The 16866-nt window shown below is 40.3% G+C and overlaps 1 protein-coding gene across 21 annotated transcripts in view; it reads right to left on the bottom strand.

The window, feature by feature from the left end:
• The window catches only part of atf7ip (activating transcription factor 7 interacting protein), a 97821-nt gene that overhangs the window by 34855 nt on the left and 46100 nt on the right, over positions 1–16866 (bottom strand). For 20 of the 21 annotated variants that reach the window (XM_055663313.1, XM_055663306.1, XM_055663307.1 and 17 more), the window contains 5 exons: positions 9358–10457; positions 7610–7663; positions 6063–6208; positions 3963–4100; positions 1158–1238 (listed from right to left, as the gene is read on the bottom strand). In XM_055663313.1, the coding sequence (XP_055519288.1) occupies positions 1158–1238; positions 3963–4100; positions 6063–6208; positions 7610–7663; positions 9358–10447 (1509 nt within the window). In that variant the 5' untranslated portion in view covers positions 10448–10457. Of the gene's footprint in view, positions 1–1157; positions 1239–3962; positions 4101–6062; positions 6209–7609; positions 7664–9357; positions 10458–13458; positions 13550–16866 lie in introns of those variants that run through there. The other variant, XM_055663317.1, reaches the window with a different exon arrangement.

Here is a 16866-nt window from a genome sequence, read left to right as displayed (position 1 = left end):
AATTAACTCCCATAAGATTATTGTTCAAAAATCCTCTACTGAGGAGAGTGAACAAATTCAAATTGTCTTGCCATCTGCGGTGCTTGCTCAGCCATTATAAATAGGGCAGGATGTGCAACAAATGGCCATAAATTGATAACCAGGATTGTGCCACTCTGTAGCGGTGTTGCAACCGATGACAGTGTTTTTCTCCTGAATGCCTGCTCCTTCATGTGCAAACTTTACTTTTAATTCCAAGACTATTAATGGCAACTTAGACCTCTGACATTTTTGAAGAAGTTTATCTCTCTATGCATTTTGTGATGACATCTTTATTATTCAAATTTATTTATTATTGCCACTTGGACATTGATAAATGGATAGAACTTCCACAATATTGGAATCAGCAAAGAACTACTGAACATGGTTTCTAAAATGGTTAATAATGGATCTCAAGTAATTTATAGGTTACATTCCGTACTGGAACTACCAGCTTCAACCTACTGTTTTGTTTTAACCCCATATGTTATTTCCAAGTCATGTTTATAACATAGAAGTTTGTCATGTGGCCCTTCATGTTTGATCCAACATTTAATATCATAGCAGATCACTTAGCTCAATACCCTGTCCCACTTTCTCCCCTTCTCATATTCACACCACCCACAAACTTGAAATTATTGAATCTAACTTATTTTCTCATGTACTATAACTTGGAATACATTGACTTACTTAACATTCCTTAGCAGACATGCACAGCAAGAGAAGGCACAAAGTTAAGGGAAACATTCTTCTCATTGGAAGTGTTTTAATGGCAACTTAAAATAATAAGGTCGATCCTATCTCTGTAATTAGGAAACTTGATTTGTTTGTATATATCAGATATTTAAAGTTCAGTTGATAACCGTGTGCACATGCAAATATGGATGTTTCAAGCAATAATTATATTAAATGGTACTGTTCGTCAGAGTTAATATCACAATATTTTGTAAAAAATGGATATGGTACAATATGGAAGAGATATGGTACAAAAGACAGATGGTCTAAAGATTACTACAATTTACTCTTCACTGTGTGCAAAAGTGTGCTCTCTCAATTGTATATTATTTCTTATCTTAATGATCCAAGCACCTTATTTCCCTCTCCCCAAGGTTACTAACGTAGACATATTTGGTACTTACCTCTTGTGCCTTTTTCAGGATGGAATCATTTCGAGCTTGATTTGCTGACCCCAGCCTTTTCTCTATCTGCATTAGCTTTGCCTGCAGCAAATACAAGAGCACAATTATTTAAAAGAATAAATCCAAAAATTTAGTCCAGATGCATATCCACCCAGGCCTGATCTTCAAATCTTGGCTGACTGAACATTAAAGTTACAAAACTGTAAACATTTACTCTTTAAAACCAAACAGAGAAAACGGAAAAAGGACAAGAGAGTTGGCGTCAGAAATAAAGGGTGTCAAGTGCAATCAGGTTTGTCCAAACAGACTACTTGTTCATTTATTTCACTGCTGTCAGTGGTATGTGCAAATGAAATACTGGAGAAAAAACCCCAGAAAGATGCATATTTACAATGCAAGAAGCTTCTGTCACGTTTTACTTCAGGACTCAAATCAGCCAATTAGTCTGATGGCGGTCTTCATCCAGTTAATTTATGCTGATCTAAAGATGCTCATATCACAGCAAACGAATGGAAACCAACATCAGAATTTTAATGTGGATATTTTTAGACATGCTTATTATCTTAGTTTACACGATATTAATAAAAAGATTCTATTCGCAGGCTCCGAGGCAAGATCTGTGCAACAGCTTCAAAGGAGGTCAGCAAACTCAAAGCACAATGATGAATTCTATGAACAAATGAATGAAGACAGGGAAATGCAGCAAAAGGTTAAATTGCTCTTGCATCTTCTTGGTAGCCAAACATATTTGCAACACATCCCCCCCAATTGCGATGTGAGCTGTAAATCTTTTGCATCTGTCTACTGTGATGAATATTTATAACTAGGGGACTGAGCTATATTGGATGTCAGTTTATTATTGTCATGTGTACCATGATATAGTGAAATACGGTGTGCTATCTGGTCAAATCATACTATACATGAGTAAAATCAAGCAATATGCAAGTCCATACGATAGTGCAAAGATAAAAATACCAGAATGCAAATTAAAGTGGTACAGCATTACTGCCGTAGAGAAAGTACTGAGAGAAGAGACGCAATGAGGTAGGTTGGAAAATTGGGACTTTAACCTCGCTTATGAGAGGATTAGTCAGTAGTCCGAGTACCATGGGAAAGAGATGGTATCAGATTCTGATGGCAAGTGCTTTCAAACTTTTGTGTCTTCCACCCGATAAGGGAGGGGACATGGAGGAATGACTGGGATCATGGATAACATGGAAGGAAAGGTTGTTGCCTTAACCTTGACATCAGTGTTCTCCCCTATTACAATCAGACTGAAGAAGAGCTCCATTCCCAAAATGTAATCTATCCTCCACAGAATTTGATGACCCGCTGAGAAACACCAGCACTTTGTGGTCTATACAAGATTCCAGCATCTGTAGTTCTCCACTATTTCACAAAGGACAAAGGACATATATTGTCACATACATCAATTGGTGCAGTGAAATTTGAGTTACCATGCAGCACACAAATAAGATAAGCACAACACTATAGAATTTAACATAAGACATAAAAATACCCCCCCACAGCGGGATCAATGTTTCCCACTGTGAGGGAAGGCAACAAAGTTCAGTCCTCTTCCTCTTGTTCACCCGTGGTCGGGGCCTTTAAGGCCTCCGCATTTGCCGCAACGGCGGCCTGATGTTTCAGGCCCTCTTGCTGGGATGATGAAACTTCGACGTCGGAACGGAGAACACGCTCAGCAGCTCAGTTTCCGAAACGACCGCTTCCTACCCGAGACCGCGGCTTCCGAAGACAACAGGCCGAGCTGGGTGGAGCTCCAACACTGGCGATCCTCAGCGAAAGCTCCTAGGTCTTCACGATGTTAAAGTCAGAGCCGCCTGCGGCTGGAAGCGTCGCAAACCACAGCTCCACGATGTTCAAGTTGGCAGTCCCAGCACGGCAATCCCCCCGGTAAGGCATCGCCCGCTCCGCGATGGCACTTCAGTGCTGCGTCGCTGCTGAAGCACTGGCTGGACTTCGGCAGGAAAGACCGCGCCAATCCAGTTGGTAAGCCACGAGGAGGGAGGCGGAGGTGCGACTCGGAGAAAAGACGCATCCTCGACCAAGTAGTGACTGAGAAAAAAACGGTTTCCCCCTCCCCCCCAACATAAAAAAGACTAAAAGACCTCCAAAACAAAACTTTTAGACAAACTAAAAATAGCAAAAAGGATGAAAGGACAGCAGCTGGCGAGGCTGCCCCACTCGATGGCCCCACCACTCGACATCATACAGAGTTGAAAATATAATGGTGATCCTTCATGAAGTCCTGAAATTCCCTATCCAAAGGCACTCTGTGAGTATCTTCACCTGAAGTATTGCTGCGGTTCAAGGCAGTGGCTCATCAACTTCTCAAGGTCAATAAATGATGGTCTTGTCAGTGATGCCCAGATTTGAAAAAATGAATTAAAAAATTGCTCTTTCAAAACGTTAATGGACACACAGCCATAAAATCGAATAATTAGATTTCTAAGTAATAGGACAAACGCACACCATTTAATTTTCACTTGAACATTAGTGTTTTCAACTATTTATACTGGTATAGAGGGACTCCAACTGCAAGTGAACCTGTTTTTAAGTGGAACCCAGAACCCAATTCCCTAACGTTGCTCCTGACAGCTAATATGAGATAGTTCATTTGAGGAAGTTCATAAACACTGGGGTGTTCCACAACAACCATTTCAAAAGATTACCATTCCGAGAAACAAGGCATTAAGGAATAGAGTGCCTCTAGTCATCTTTACTTGATTTTCCAAATTACTTCCACATTTTATGCTGGAAGTGGCCATAGCTGCTCAAACTTACCTGTAAGCCATTGATTAAAGATTCATGCCTTGTGTTGCATTCTATCTTTTCTACTCTGTTTTTCAGCTCTGCCAGTTTCTTGTCGAAAACACCACTTTGCATGGAGCTTATCCGCTCTTCAATAATTTGCTGAACGATCTGTGCAAAAATAAGAAAAAAAAGATTTGCTTACCATTAATAAAAATAATGCTCCCATTCCCATTAATCAGCTTCAACTGGAAATGTTAGTTCAGTGTTTACAGTTGTAATTCACCATTGTGATTTCTGAAAAAGAGCACAGATGGTGTCATTCTACATACAGCACACTTTCTGATGTATTGTACAGGAACTTGGACCACATTACTCAGAGGATGCTTGTTGTAGCACATGCACAGACCGACATGGTCATCATTTAGACACTGCAGATCTCCCATGTGAGAGTTAAGTAAACGTAAGGCTGATAGATAGATTTTTGGATGGTTAATAACACAGCATTGAGGCTGGTGTGTGGTATATCTGTGTGGGGGGTGGGATTACCTTAAAAGAGTGACCTTTCGCCTAGTTGATAAGAATGTGCATTTATTTTCCAGACCTAGTTCAGGAAATAACTGAATCTCTGGAATTGCGAATATCTAATTAGAGATCTGCCAACCATGAATCTAATAGCAATATCAGATTGGCATGACCAAAAAAAGACCTGTAGAGAAAATGAGATTCTAAGAAAATGAAAAGAAATGCACCCAGGAAGGCTTGGATGGAGTCTGTCCATTTCAGTCCAAGAATTAAAATGTGAAACTTATCAATTGTCATTAAGCTGGAAAGAGTGCAGAGAAGATTTACAAGGGTGTTACTAGAAAGGCTGACCTGTAGGGAGAGGTTAGGCAGACTAAGACTATATTCCTTGGAGTGCAGAATACTGAGGGATGTTGTTGTAGAGACGTATAAAATCATAAGGGGAATAGATAGGGTGAATGCACAGCCTTTTACCCAAGGCAGAGAAATCAAAAACTAGAGGGTATAGATTTAAGGTGAGTGGGGCAAGATTTAATAAGAACCTGAGCGGCAATTTTATCACTCAGGTGATATGGAATGAACTGTCAGAGGAGGTAGTTGGGATAAGTACTGTGACACTAGGACATGTACATGGGTTGGAAAGGTTTAGAAGTAGAAGGGCCAAACACAAAGCAAATGGGACTAGCCTAGATGGGGCACCTTGTTTGACATGAATGAGTTAGAACGAGAGGCCTGTTTCCATGCTGTACGACTTAACTATTCTAAATCAAGTAACAGGAAAGACTTTCATCTGTGCAAAAACAAAAATGGCAAATGCAGCAGAGGAAGTAGTGGAGACCAAGCTATTACAGAAATTGGAGGAGGCAACATCGGCTTCTGCATGAGATCAAGCTGTTGAAGGAAGATAATTCACTGAACACTTGCATGCTGTCCATCAATGCCTGCAGTAAGGCTTAATAGAAACTGGAGGAACAGGGCCTCATATTCCACTTAGATAGTTTACAACCTAACAGTATGAACAGTGAATTCTCCAACTTCAAGTAATACCCCCCGCCCCGTTTCTTTCCTGTGTCATTGATCGCCACCTCAGTGTGCGCACATTCTTTTCCTAACTCCCACCCACTCTCCTCGAGTTACCCTGCTTCTTCCCCTCCATCCTATACACTTCATCTATCTCCAAGTCCACCACTTCCCGTTTTCTATTGCTCCCACTCTCGTCATTCCCATCCCAGATCCCCTTCATCCCACACCCCTCTCCAACTTTAAATTTTACTCCTCCTCCTGTCCTCGTCTTAACCAACATATTTTCTCTCCTTTTGACCAGTCATTTATTCCAGCCATCTGTCAATCAAACTCCCCATACCTATATGCACCGAGCACTTGACAGGCTGTGTCCTGCCCTCACCTCTTTTGCACCTTTTATATTCTATTCCAATTAATCTGAAAAGGTCCAGAAGAGTCTTTTCCCTCCCCAAATGCTGCCTGACTTACTGAGTTCCTCAAGCACTTCCTCCAAAGCAGAGTTCGTATTGAACAATGACATGGTGTAAAGAATGAGCCATTGTTTGCCAATGATGTGGTATAGATACAATAGTATTGGTCATATACCTTCTCCAGTGTCTCGCGAATCTCGCCTCGAGCAGTGATCTTCACTTTTAAGGCTGCTTCATATTCATCTCCAGAATATCGACACCGCTTCGATATACTACTGTCCATGTCTTCAGACCTGGACCTTTTTCGTGGCACTACTACATCTGCAATGACGGACAAGGAGTTTTCTATTTTAAGTAACACCATTCAGTCTATCAAAATTATATTTTATTTGTAAGCCATAAACAACACGTGGACATTTTTCACAATCAGTGATCAGATAGTTATGGTCAATACAGTGAAGAATAAAAGGAATATCACTCACAATATTACTCTTTTCTAGATCTGCGATTATGGTAAAATTGGTAGGAAAGGCTGGCAAGTCACATGACCAATCTGCAGAACTGTACACTGCATATATTGTCACTGTTCTACTTTTCTCTTCTGATTCTGCAACCAACTATTTTATTTTCTAATGTAAAAACCCACTTAATTTGCAACTGTAACAGCCCTCCAAGAATTCAGTGCAGCACTTTTTGGAAACAAATTGAGTTTACTCACTTTGTGATATTTTCTAATCATTGCCTCTTATTTCAGCACATATCCCTTCCATTTCATGCGAGAGATCATTAATAGAAAACTTGTATTTCATGGAAGTACTTTCAGAAGTACTAGAACTTAAGCTCAAATCATCAGCAAGCTGGCAGAGGAAAAATGATAGCTTCCCAAAAAGTTTGTTAAATGAACGAAGCTAGGGAAGTCACAGATAAAAGCCATAGACGGGTGGCACAAGATGCACTTGTGCTTCATCACTTAAGCAGCTTTTGCTTTTGGTAATCATTAAATAAAGAGAACAGCAAATGGAAGTTTTGACCTTGTATGGCGAGGGATACTATGCAGAAACTAATCATGGCAGAAGGTATTTATGGACAGGGTATCACTAAATATACGCCGGTTGCTAAGAGTTGTTCCATACAACAATACTGTCATGTTACACCCTAATGAGCAACAAATTAAAAAAAATAGTAATGTCCGCCATTTCACCACCATCCTGACCCATAGTTCCTACAGAAACATGGTGCTTTTAACGGAAAGCATTGACCACCATTTGTTTTTTATTTGACTATTCAGCACAAGATCTGAAAAAAAAATTGTCCTCGCGATATGAAGAGTCCACAATTGCCTAATACTGTAGCTCACCCTGTACTGTACTTTTCCTCTAATTGTGACATTTCTAGGCTACCAAATGTGTGCTACACTTGTCAAAATCGCAGTAACTTTCATTTCAGCAAAAGGCAGATGTGGAGTAGAATTAGTGCTACTGACTACAGCAACAATACTTATGACCAAATGGGAACTTTAATGAAAAGATTGTTTTGTACATGCTTCAAATGGGCTACAGTTACAGAGCACAGCAGGCTGAACTGTTGTCCAATGGACTACCTGAAGTTATGATTAAGGATACTTTAATGAGGGAAAAATCTGGAAAATGCAATATAATTGTGAAACCAAAGATATGATGTTATCTTCAATAATCGAATTCATTGAATTTAAAAAGCACTTACTTGGTTCTTGCTGCTTTTGTATCGTGTCAACTGCTTCCTCTTTGTGGGCTATATCTACGAAGCAAAATGTTAAAGCACCAAATGAGCCAGGGATTAATTATGTGCCACAAGCATTTAATTGAAATATTGCTGTTTTCACCCTCATGGTTCAAATTAGCCATTACTGGGAGTTTGGACGTTCTCCTTGTAAACTGCGTGGGTTTTCTCCAGATGCACCCACATTCCAATAACAAACTCAAATGGTCTTAAACAACTCACTTTGTTGGCTCCGATACCATCAATTAATATCAGAACAAAATAGCCTTCAACTTTAATTAACCTGTAACTTATTTTCCATTGCCTATCCCAGCTACACAGAAGAATTGAAGGTCTGTCTTCAGCTATCTGGGTTACACTCTAGGGGGCCAAAAGAACCTCATTGACCAAACCCTCCCTAAATAACAGCTCTCTGGCCAAGTTTTTGATCTACTCACCAAATCCTCTGGTTAAAATCCATTTTTTTCAAAATCTGATTACATTCTTTTGAAGCACCTTCAGATTTCCTTACAATATTTAAAAGGTTTATACAAATGCTTTCACAACACCTTCACAATTATTTAATTTCTCAGTCCATTTTTTTAATCCTCACTTATGCTACAGGGTTTTTTTCATGTCCATGTCCATTATCAATATAGTCATAATTTGGTATTACGTGAAAAAATGTTGAACCCATCAAAAGGAAGACTATACATATTATACAGAATGTTTACACATTGGGCTAGTAGCAAGTTCTTTTTGTTGAACTTCAGCAACAAGCTCGAAGGCAAGAGTTTATAACAATCTCTGTCCTAACAATCTATACCATCACGATACAAAACCCTGAATTTCCCACGTTTGTATCATTACAGACAAATTATGATGAGTCGCACCCATTAGGAGAAAGAACAAAAATCATACTTCAAAAACTATACAGGTCGATCACTGATTTTCTGGAAACTGGTGGTCCGGCAATTGGTGGTCCACCCCAGAAGTACCACCGAAAATGTGGCTCCTAAGCCGGGTGAGCTGATCGATCTCGACCTCATCGGGACTGCCACATCGTTCAGTGGGTCAAAGTTGCCAGTGTTCTGGAATGCCAGCCAGGTTAGAGCAGGCAGATCCACCCCCATAGCCGACTTCCACAGCTGATCGGCTGGTTGTATTTGTCCCCTGCAGCCAGGGCTCTGGAACTGCAGCCTGGCCGGAGCCGGAAAATCCATTCCCCTAAGTGAGGCTGCAGGCCGATATCTGCACCCCTTCGCAGCCTAGACGGACCATTCCGGTTCCGTTGGACTCCTTTCAGGGGACCTCTTTTGGTTCAGCAAAACAGGTCATCCAGAAGAGCTCTGGAACCAAGGGTGCCGGAAAAATCAGTGGTCGACCTGTATACACATTGAGCAAGTGGCTAGTAGTAAAGGTGTCCAACTTGACAATTTTTTTGTCGACTGCCGGCATCATTGACTGGAAAATTTGCGGCGTGATGCAGCTGTGACGACGTATGATGCGCGGTGTTTTTTTAAGTGTCGCAACATTTTTTTTGTGCCGCTGGATTTTGAAATGGTCAAAATCTTTTGAAGACACTGATATGACACCGGCAGTTGCCGAAAAAAAATCGGCAAGTGGGACAGACACTAGATGAAAGTGTAACTAAGCCTCTTAAAACTTCAAACTGTACCCAAAATTTATTGAGCAAGACTGCACAAGATAATGATGACAATAATAAGTCATACCTGGAGGACTATCATTTTTTGGTACCAGCTCTTCACTTTCTCTTTGCATCTCAATTACTGGCTCATCCTCATCTGATAAGACAAGAAATGCCTCTTCCGGCAAGCTGCCATTACATTCCTCTTTTGTTGGAGAACTACTGAGAAAAGTGTCCATTTGTTCTTCTTGCACTGGAATGTCCTTTGGTGTTGGGGATTCCACTTCAGGAACAACTTCTTGCTTGTTGGATAATTCGCTTTCCTTCTCTGGGGCCAATTTCTCCAAAATAGGAATTATTTCTTCGATTTCCAGTATGCAATTCCCAAATGATCTGCACTCACCTGCTGTGTCTTTTACTGCATTTTCATTTTCGGTCTCTGCACACTCCATCTTAGAGCTTTCACCATCATTTTTCTCCTGCACTGATTCTATGCTACTTGATATTGCCTCTTCACTAATATCCATTGAACTTTCATGGTCTTCCTTTTCTCTCACAGAGGAAGAAGGAGACTTTAACTTAAGGCTATTTTCATCTGGTACATCATCGTGATCCCTGTTTTTGTCCACAGAAGGTGGTTTCCCTTCTTCTAAAAGGCTCTGGGGTTCAGTACATGATTTAACTGCAATTAGAGAATCCTCCTTCAACACAACAATCTCTGAATTCACTGCAACATCTCCTGTGCTCTCATTATCCATCAAATTTTGGTTTTCTGCATTCTCAATAGACGTTTGTTCATCTTCAGCAGCCGGGGGGGTTGAGTCATTTTTTTCATCTTGGGGTCTCAAATCCTTATCATCATTTGGACATTTTTCAGCAGGACTCGGTTCAGGTGTCTCATCAATGGAGTTGCCCTGTAGTTCTTCTGGACCCAGCCTCACATCATTAATGCTATCAATGTCTGTATCATCCATGCAGTTGGTATTTAGAGATATTTTGCCGTCAGAATCTCCATTTTCATGTCTACCATTACACAATTTAGTTTTGTTTTCGTCATTTGATTTTAAAAGCTCCTCTTTGCTTTTATAGACGACTTCTAACTGCTGACGGTCACTTGTGCGCATAGTTTTTCTGGCCTTAAAAACTTTTCTTGGAAGCTCTTCACTGGTATCCATCTCAGAATGCCTGAGAAGAAGGAAAGAAGAAACTGTCAGTAGTGACTTGTTGACTCAACCAGCCTTACTATAAAGTCAGTGACTGCTGAGTATTTGGTTAAAAAATGCTGCAAAATGGCTGTTCATCCCAATGTAAAAAGTAAAAATAGGCAATGATTTTAAATGGATTTTTAAATGTTTGTAGTCTCTTTGCATGCTGTATGGACAAATTGAAAAAAAAAAAATCACTGATCAATTTCACCATTTTGCAACAAGCAAAATTCCAAAAGGGGTTTTAATTTGAGTGATTTCTCAAATAGGTATATCTTCGTTAGGAAAATACCGACTCCTCAGTTTAAATGCTATGATTTAGGATCAAATAATTAGTTGTAACAAATAAATGTCTAGATTTCTTGAAATGTCTAGAATGCCTTAATCCCCACAACTCACTTAACAATTTCAGATTGATAAATTCACAAATTGCTCAACATTGAATTTGATTGCTGGTCACTCCAAGACCTCATGCCTGAACTGCCCTGGATTAAATATTTATTCTATTCCTACTATAAACTTTGTACACTTAAACTGCTCAACATCCTGCAAACAACTTAATCCGTCCTCTAGCCTCTCATGAGAAAAAAAACAGATGGATGGAATTCCATCCACTTTATTTCTCACGGGTATAATACATTCAGTGTTCCGTTTTGGATCAATTTTTTCCTAACAGCTGAAACAGTCAAATAAATTGCTAATAAACTTTAAATAAAATAAATTTGAATAACTGAGCAAAATAATGTACAACGGATGGAGCTGCTTTAGAGTTCAGCAGAGGCCTTTCTTGACTGAAATCCCATTTAACACATGGAGCCTCACTTATGTTATACTAAAATTGTTGCTTTCTGGGTATATTATTACCTTGCTGAGAGAGTGTAGATAAGGGATTGTGGTAGGAGAGTGAATATTTGATTTCAACATTAAAATGATCCCAAAATTCAGCTGAGCCACATAAGCTGCAATTCGGGGATAAAAAGAAAATTCACAATAGGTCTAAGCTATTAAAAGGAAACTGGAATAAATGCTGTGAAAACTACAACCAAATTCTATTTTGAAAATCAGGTCATTTTCCCTTTACAAGCGTGCACAAACCCTGTAGTCCTTACATTCTTTTAAGATCCACTCCTCATTATGACAGCAGAGGGCACTCTTGCTCCCCCTTAAATAAACAGTTGTTTAGCAAAGAGAATGCAAGCAAGAGTGTGGAGCTAATTTCATTTTTCAAAATAGCTGGGGACATTTTAGGTAGGCAACAATCATGTTTCAATGCACATATTTGACTTGTTTAATTCAATAAACAAATCACCTCCTTGCAACAACAGCTAGCACACATATACTTTAAAAATGTAACATTACTTGTCGCTTCGAACTGCTTATTTCAAATAAACTCATCCCTACACTTGGTAGAATCAATTCTACTAAGAGAACTCATTCAATCAGCATGTTAAAACCTTTTAAAAGGTGCATTTTCATCCATTGAAAGCCATATTATAAAATGTGCTTGTGTATTCTATTTGGTAGACTACAATCGCAAATCTTTCTTGGTAATGAGTGGTGCAACATTGCAGGACTTGCAACAGCTCTTTCAGGACGAGTGCCATAGCATTAGTGACTGCCACCTTCTTGAAACCTTAAATATTGAACTAATGCTGTATCAATAGAAGTATTGTCTTGTTAAGTAGATAATATGGACACTCATTTGCATTTGCTTGGTACTTGAGCAAACAGAATACAAACTCCATTTTGTCCTTGCAGAGATCCAATGACATCCTCCATCAGTCATTTCCATAACATTAACATTCCTTTCATTCAGGTCTTGTTGCACTGAAAACAAATATTACCTTAGCTTTGAACTAGTTGCCACATGTATTCTGTCATCCTGACCTTGTGATTAGTAGTGGGAATGGAAACATTTAGCAGTGATCGTCCACTTTGCCCATAAGCACAGGTGTGGCCTTGCCACAGTAGACAAGATCTATCGTCTGGCCTGTTTACAGTAATAATGCAGCAATCAACAGCAATAAATGCAATTTACCTTGTGGCCCAACAGCAAAATATCAGGGGCACTGGAAATTTAATGTGTTTTCATGTAAATTAATTGTAGAGAATTTTAATCGACAGAGATGGGTGGGAGAATTTCCACTTGGCTGGGATTTAAATTTATGTTGTTGGATCAAATTTACATATCATTTTATTTTTTCAGTTTTAGATTACAAAATTCAGACAAAATAAGATTCTTCATTCACTGGTTACCGATCAAATGCTCAAAGTAAAATGTGAATGCAACGCATTTGAATCAGTTATTTTTTAAAACCTGCGTCACTCAGTAAATAACGAATCAGGAAACGTAATTAAAGTGGAACGATAGTTTTGAAGAAAACCCCCACCTGTTTGCACAAGTGAAATAACTCCAGGGACATTGGCTGCATGTAATCATGCTGCTAATCTCCCGCAAGATTTATCAAATGATCACATTGTTAGGCAATATCCTGTTTTCGCAGTTTGTAACATTGTTCCGCCTATTCAATATTAATGAAAAATGCAACCAACATTTGATTCCAATCCAATCTGATTTGCCCATCCCATAAAGCACCGTGAGTGCTCCACTTTCAGACCTGCAGCTGCACTGAAACATGGTTCAATGGATAAACAATTACTGTCCTAATCCTTTGTTGCATTTGATAATAAACTGTTAATTATTCAAAAAAGTGACACAAAAAGCTGGAGTAACTCAGCGGGTCAGGCAGCATCTTCGGAGAAAAGAAATAGGTGACGTTTCGGGTCGAGACTCTTCTTCAGACAACTTGTCCAATGTAACCAAACACGGCTTTATTTTTAAGCTTGGAAAATTCTGGTATGTCAAGAATTCCTGATTGTGTACATAATCTTTCAAATAAACCTGCAAAAATAATTGTCATGAATTATTTTTATTAATTTCTGCAATACAGAAAACAAGTGTAAAAATATACTGGACATACCCATGAGGCAGCCCTTGCAGCCATTTTGTAACCCAGTCTCAGCAACGGCAGAAAAAAATACTTCACCTTCCTTGAAGTCAGAGCACTGGGAGGGGAGTGGGGGATGGGCGAGGGGGGGGAAGGGTGAAATAGCTTCAGCCCGATAGGCTTGTATAATCAGATCCAGAACTACCAATAAAGAGCTGCTCAGAGCAGCTGAGCAATCAGCAGCCAGCACTGTAAATTCCACCCGGCAACAGATGGGGGGAGGGGGGGGGGGCAAAGGAGGTGATTGTATGGCAATAATTGAAAGGAGTGGGGAAAAGCAGATAGCTGAAAAGTAAAGGCAATTATCAGAAGACAATGAGCTTCTGTAAATTATGCAAATTGACTCCTTTAAATATACACAAATGAGGATGATAAAAAAAACACCTTCCTGTCCTCTTAAAAGGTTTACATGAATGCACTTTTGTCCACTGCAGTAGAAAATGCTTCATTAATCAATTATCTTTATGCAGGGAAGAACTGCATATCTATGCATGGGTACTCGTACTGTATGTGATAACTCTCACACTACCTTAAAATCTTCCCACAAGTAACAGCTTTAGGGTCTTTAAACGTGACACAAGGCAGACCGTATTTGCAGAGGCTGCAGCTGATATCGCATCAGGGTTACACAGTATCATCGTGATTATACAGCTGAATGAATGCAGGATGCAATTCAAAACACATCTGCCTCAAATACACAGCTTCTTCTCATTGCCACCCACAGATACCGTAAAGATTATGGTTCTATATTCGTGCATGGGGCTGGAAAGAGAAAAAGTGGGTGGCATCATATAACAAATTAAATTATAATATAGCAACCACCCGTAACCCTCCTTCAAAATAAAAGACGGTCAAAATCAGAACAATTTTTAAAAGGCATTCACTCTTTATTTGGGTGCTTCAAGTCACTCAATATGCAGCTATCAAAAGGTCATAAGCATTCTTCTGCACATAAAGACAAAGTTAATGCATTGGTCAGTCCCTACATTAAAAATTCCTGAAAAAAGGTTACTAAATTAAAGGGCCTGGCCCACTAAACGAGTTTACCCAGAGCTCTCTCGAGTTTAAAAAATCAAACACGTGGCAAGTACGTAGAATGTACATAGCGGGTACGTCGGAGCTCGGGACGTCTCTTAGCGGCTCGTAACGCTAACGGCAGGTAGTCGGGAAACGCGGTAAACACATGATCATTTTTCAACATGTTGAAAAATGTCCACGAGAGCCCCGAGTACCTACGAACGGCTATTACCGTAATTCTCCGAGTTCAAATCTGGGGAAACTCGGGGCAACTCTTGAATTACTTCGTACAGTGGGACAGGCCCATAAGTGAGTGTGCTTGTTCAGGAAAGGCAGGCAGGCTGTTCTGAAAACATAAGCCAATATTTATGGAAACTATCTAATTAACTAGTAGATACAAGATGCTGGAATAACTCAGCGGGATAGGCAACATCCCTGGAGAAAAGGAACAGGTAGCGTTTCGGGTCAAGACCCTTCTTCAGACTATCTTCGTTGTAAACTAGCATCTGCAGTTCCTTCTTACCAATTAACTAGATACGCAAAAGTATTAAAATATCAGGCAGCCAAAAAACAAAATCAAATAGCTCTCTCTGACTTTTTTATAATTTCTGGACGAAGTGCACTGAAATTCACGATTAAAATGAGTTTGTCTTAAATATCAAGGTGCAATCACACTAAGCTCACAGAGTAAACAGTAAATGTATTGTTGATACATACAACAAATACAATGACGAATGCAAAAGAGCAGAAGGGGGCAAAGGCTGTAGTGCAAATTAAAGATTAAAGTCCAGTAACAAATGAGATAGTTAGGAAAAAGAGAACATGGCAGCACCTCTGGAAAAAGGGTGTGAAAGGTGATTGGTTCACAAGTCTGAGCGCAGTGGGGAATAACCAATTTTTAAGACCGGACCTCCAAATTTTCAATGTCCCGTATCTTTTCCCGGAGGCAGAAAAGAAAATGGAATGGCCAAGTGGCCGACATATTTGTCGATACTTCCAGCCTTCCTGATGCAGCGCACCCTGAAGATGGATTAGGTAGAAGGGAGTGACGAGCCTGTGATGGCCTGGGCTGTGTTCACCACTCTCTTCAGGTTCAGGAGGTCAAGAGCAGACCAGGCTGTGATGTATCCTGTCAGAATACTTTTTATAGCGCAGCTATAGAAGTTTGAGAGAATCCTCATAGACGTGCTGAATCGTCTCAGACGCCCAAGAAAGTAAACATGCTGAGGCACTTTCTAAATCTAGAAAAGTCCAAGTTCCTATGCATCCTTTGCCCCTTAACACAGACGCAATGATCTAGAAAATTGCCCAAATCTATAGCAGCTTTGTAGACGATATCCGCTTCCTTAGGTCGGCATCCAATTCTTTTGTCTTGCTGACGATATTAAGGGCTAGGTCGTTGTCATGACATCATTCTGAACGCATCCATGCTACCATGATACAAGGCTACCGATTAATCCAGCTGACAACAGCGGCATCATCAGCAAACTTAAAAATCAAGTTGGCTTTATACTTGGCCACACTGTCATGGATGTCGAAGGGAGTAGAGCAAGGGGCCAAGCACAATCTTGAGGGAGACCAGTGTTGAGGATCAGGATGGAGGAAATGTTATGGCTAGTTCTAATCAACAGAGGTCCGGCTGGTCAGAAAAACAAAAATCAATTGCTGATCGTGGCTCCAAGGCTTTGGTCCAGATTTAAGGAGGATGTTATTCCGTGTTGTGGTGTTGAAGTTCAAGCTGTATTCAATGAATAGCATCCTGACATGGTGTTTGTATTGTCCAGGTGATCCAGGGGTGAATGTAGAGCAAGAGTGATGACTGGCTCAGATGTAGATGCTATTACAATTCATTCAAAGCAATTCATGTTGATGCTAAAAGTACTGAGTAGTAATTATTGAAAGTTTGTGAACTTGGAATATTGGAGTTTCCTTGAAGCAGATGGGGTCAGCAGACAGTTTAAAAGTAAAGATACACAAAAATGCTGGAGAAACTCAGCGGGTGCAGCAGCATCTATGAAGCGAAGGAAATAGGCAACGTTTCGGGCCAAAACCCTTCTTCAGACTGATGGGGGGTGGCGGGGAGAAGAAAGGAAAAAGGAGGAGGAGCCCGAGGGCTGAGGGATGGGAGGAGACAGCCCGAAGACTGGGGAAGGGGAGGAGACAGCAAGGGCTAACAAAATTGGGAGAATTCAATGTTCATGCCCGCAGGATGCAGACTCCCCAAGCGGAATATGAGGTGCTGTTCCTACAATTTCCTGTGTTGCTCGCTCTGGCCATGGAGGAGACCCAGGACAGAGAGGTCGGATGGGGAATGGGAGGGGGAGTTGAAGTGCTGAACCACCGGGAGGTCAGCTTGGTTATTGC

This window comes from Leucoraja erinacea, chromosome 37 (assembly GCF_028641065.1).
Source record: "Leucoraja erinacea ecotype New England chromosome 37, Leri_hhj_1, whole genome shotgun sequence".
Taxonomy (NCBI): Eukaryota; Metazoa; Chordata; class Chondrichthyes; order Rajiformes; family Rajidae; genus Leucoraja; species Leucoraja erinaceus.
The sequence above is the reverse complement of the archived record's forward strand: the minus strand, read 5'-3'. Positions and strand labels throughout refer to the sequence as shown.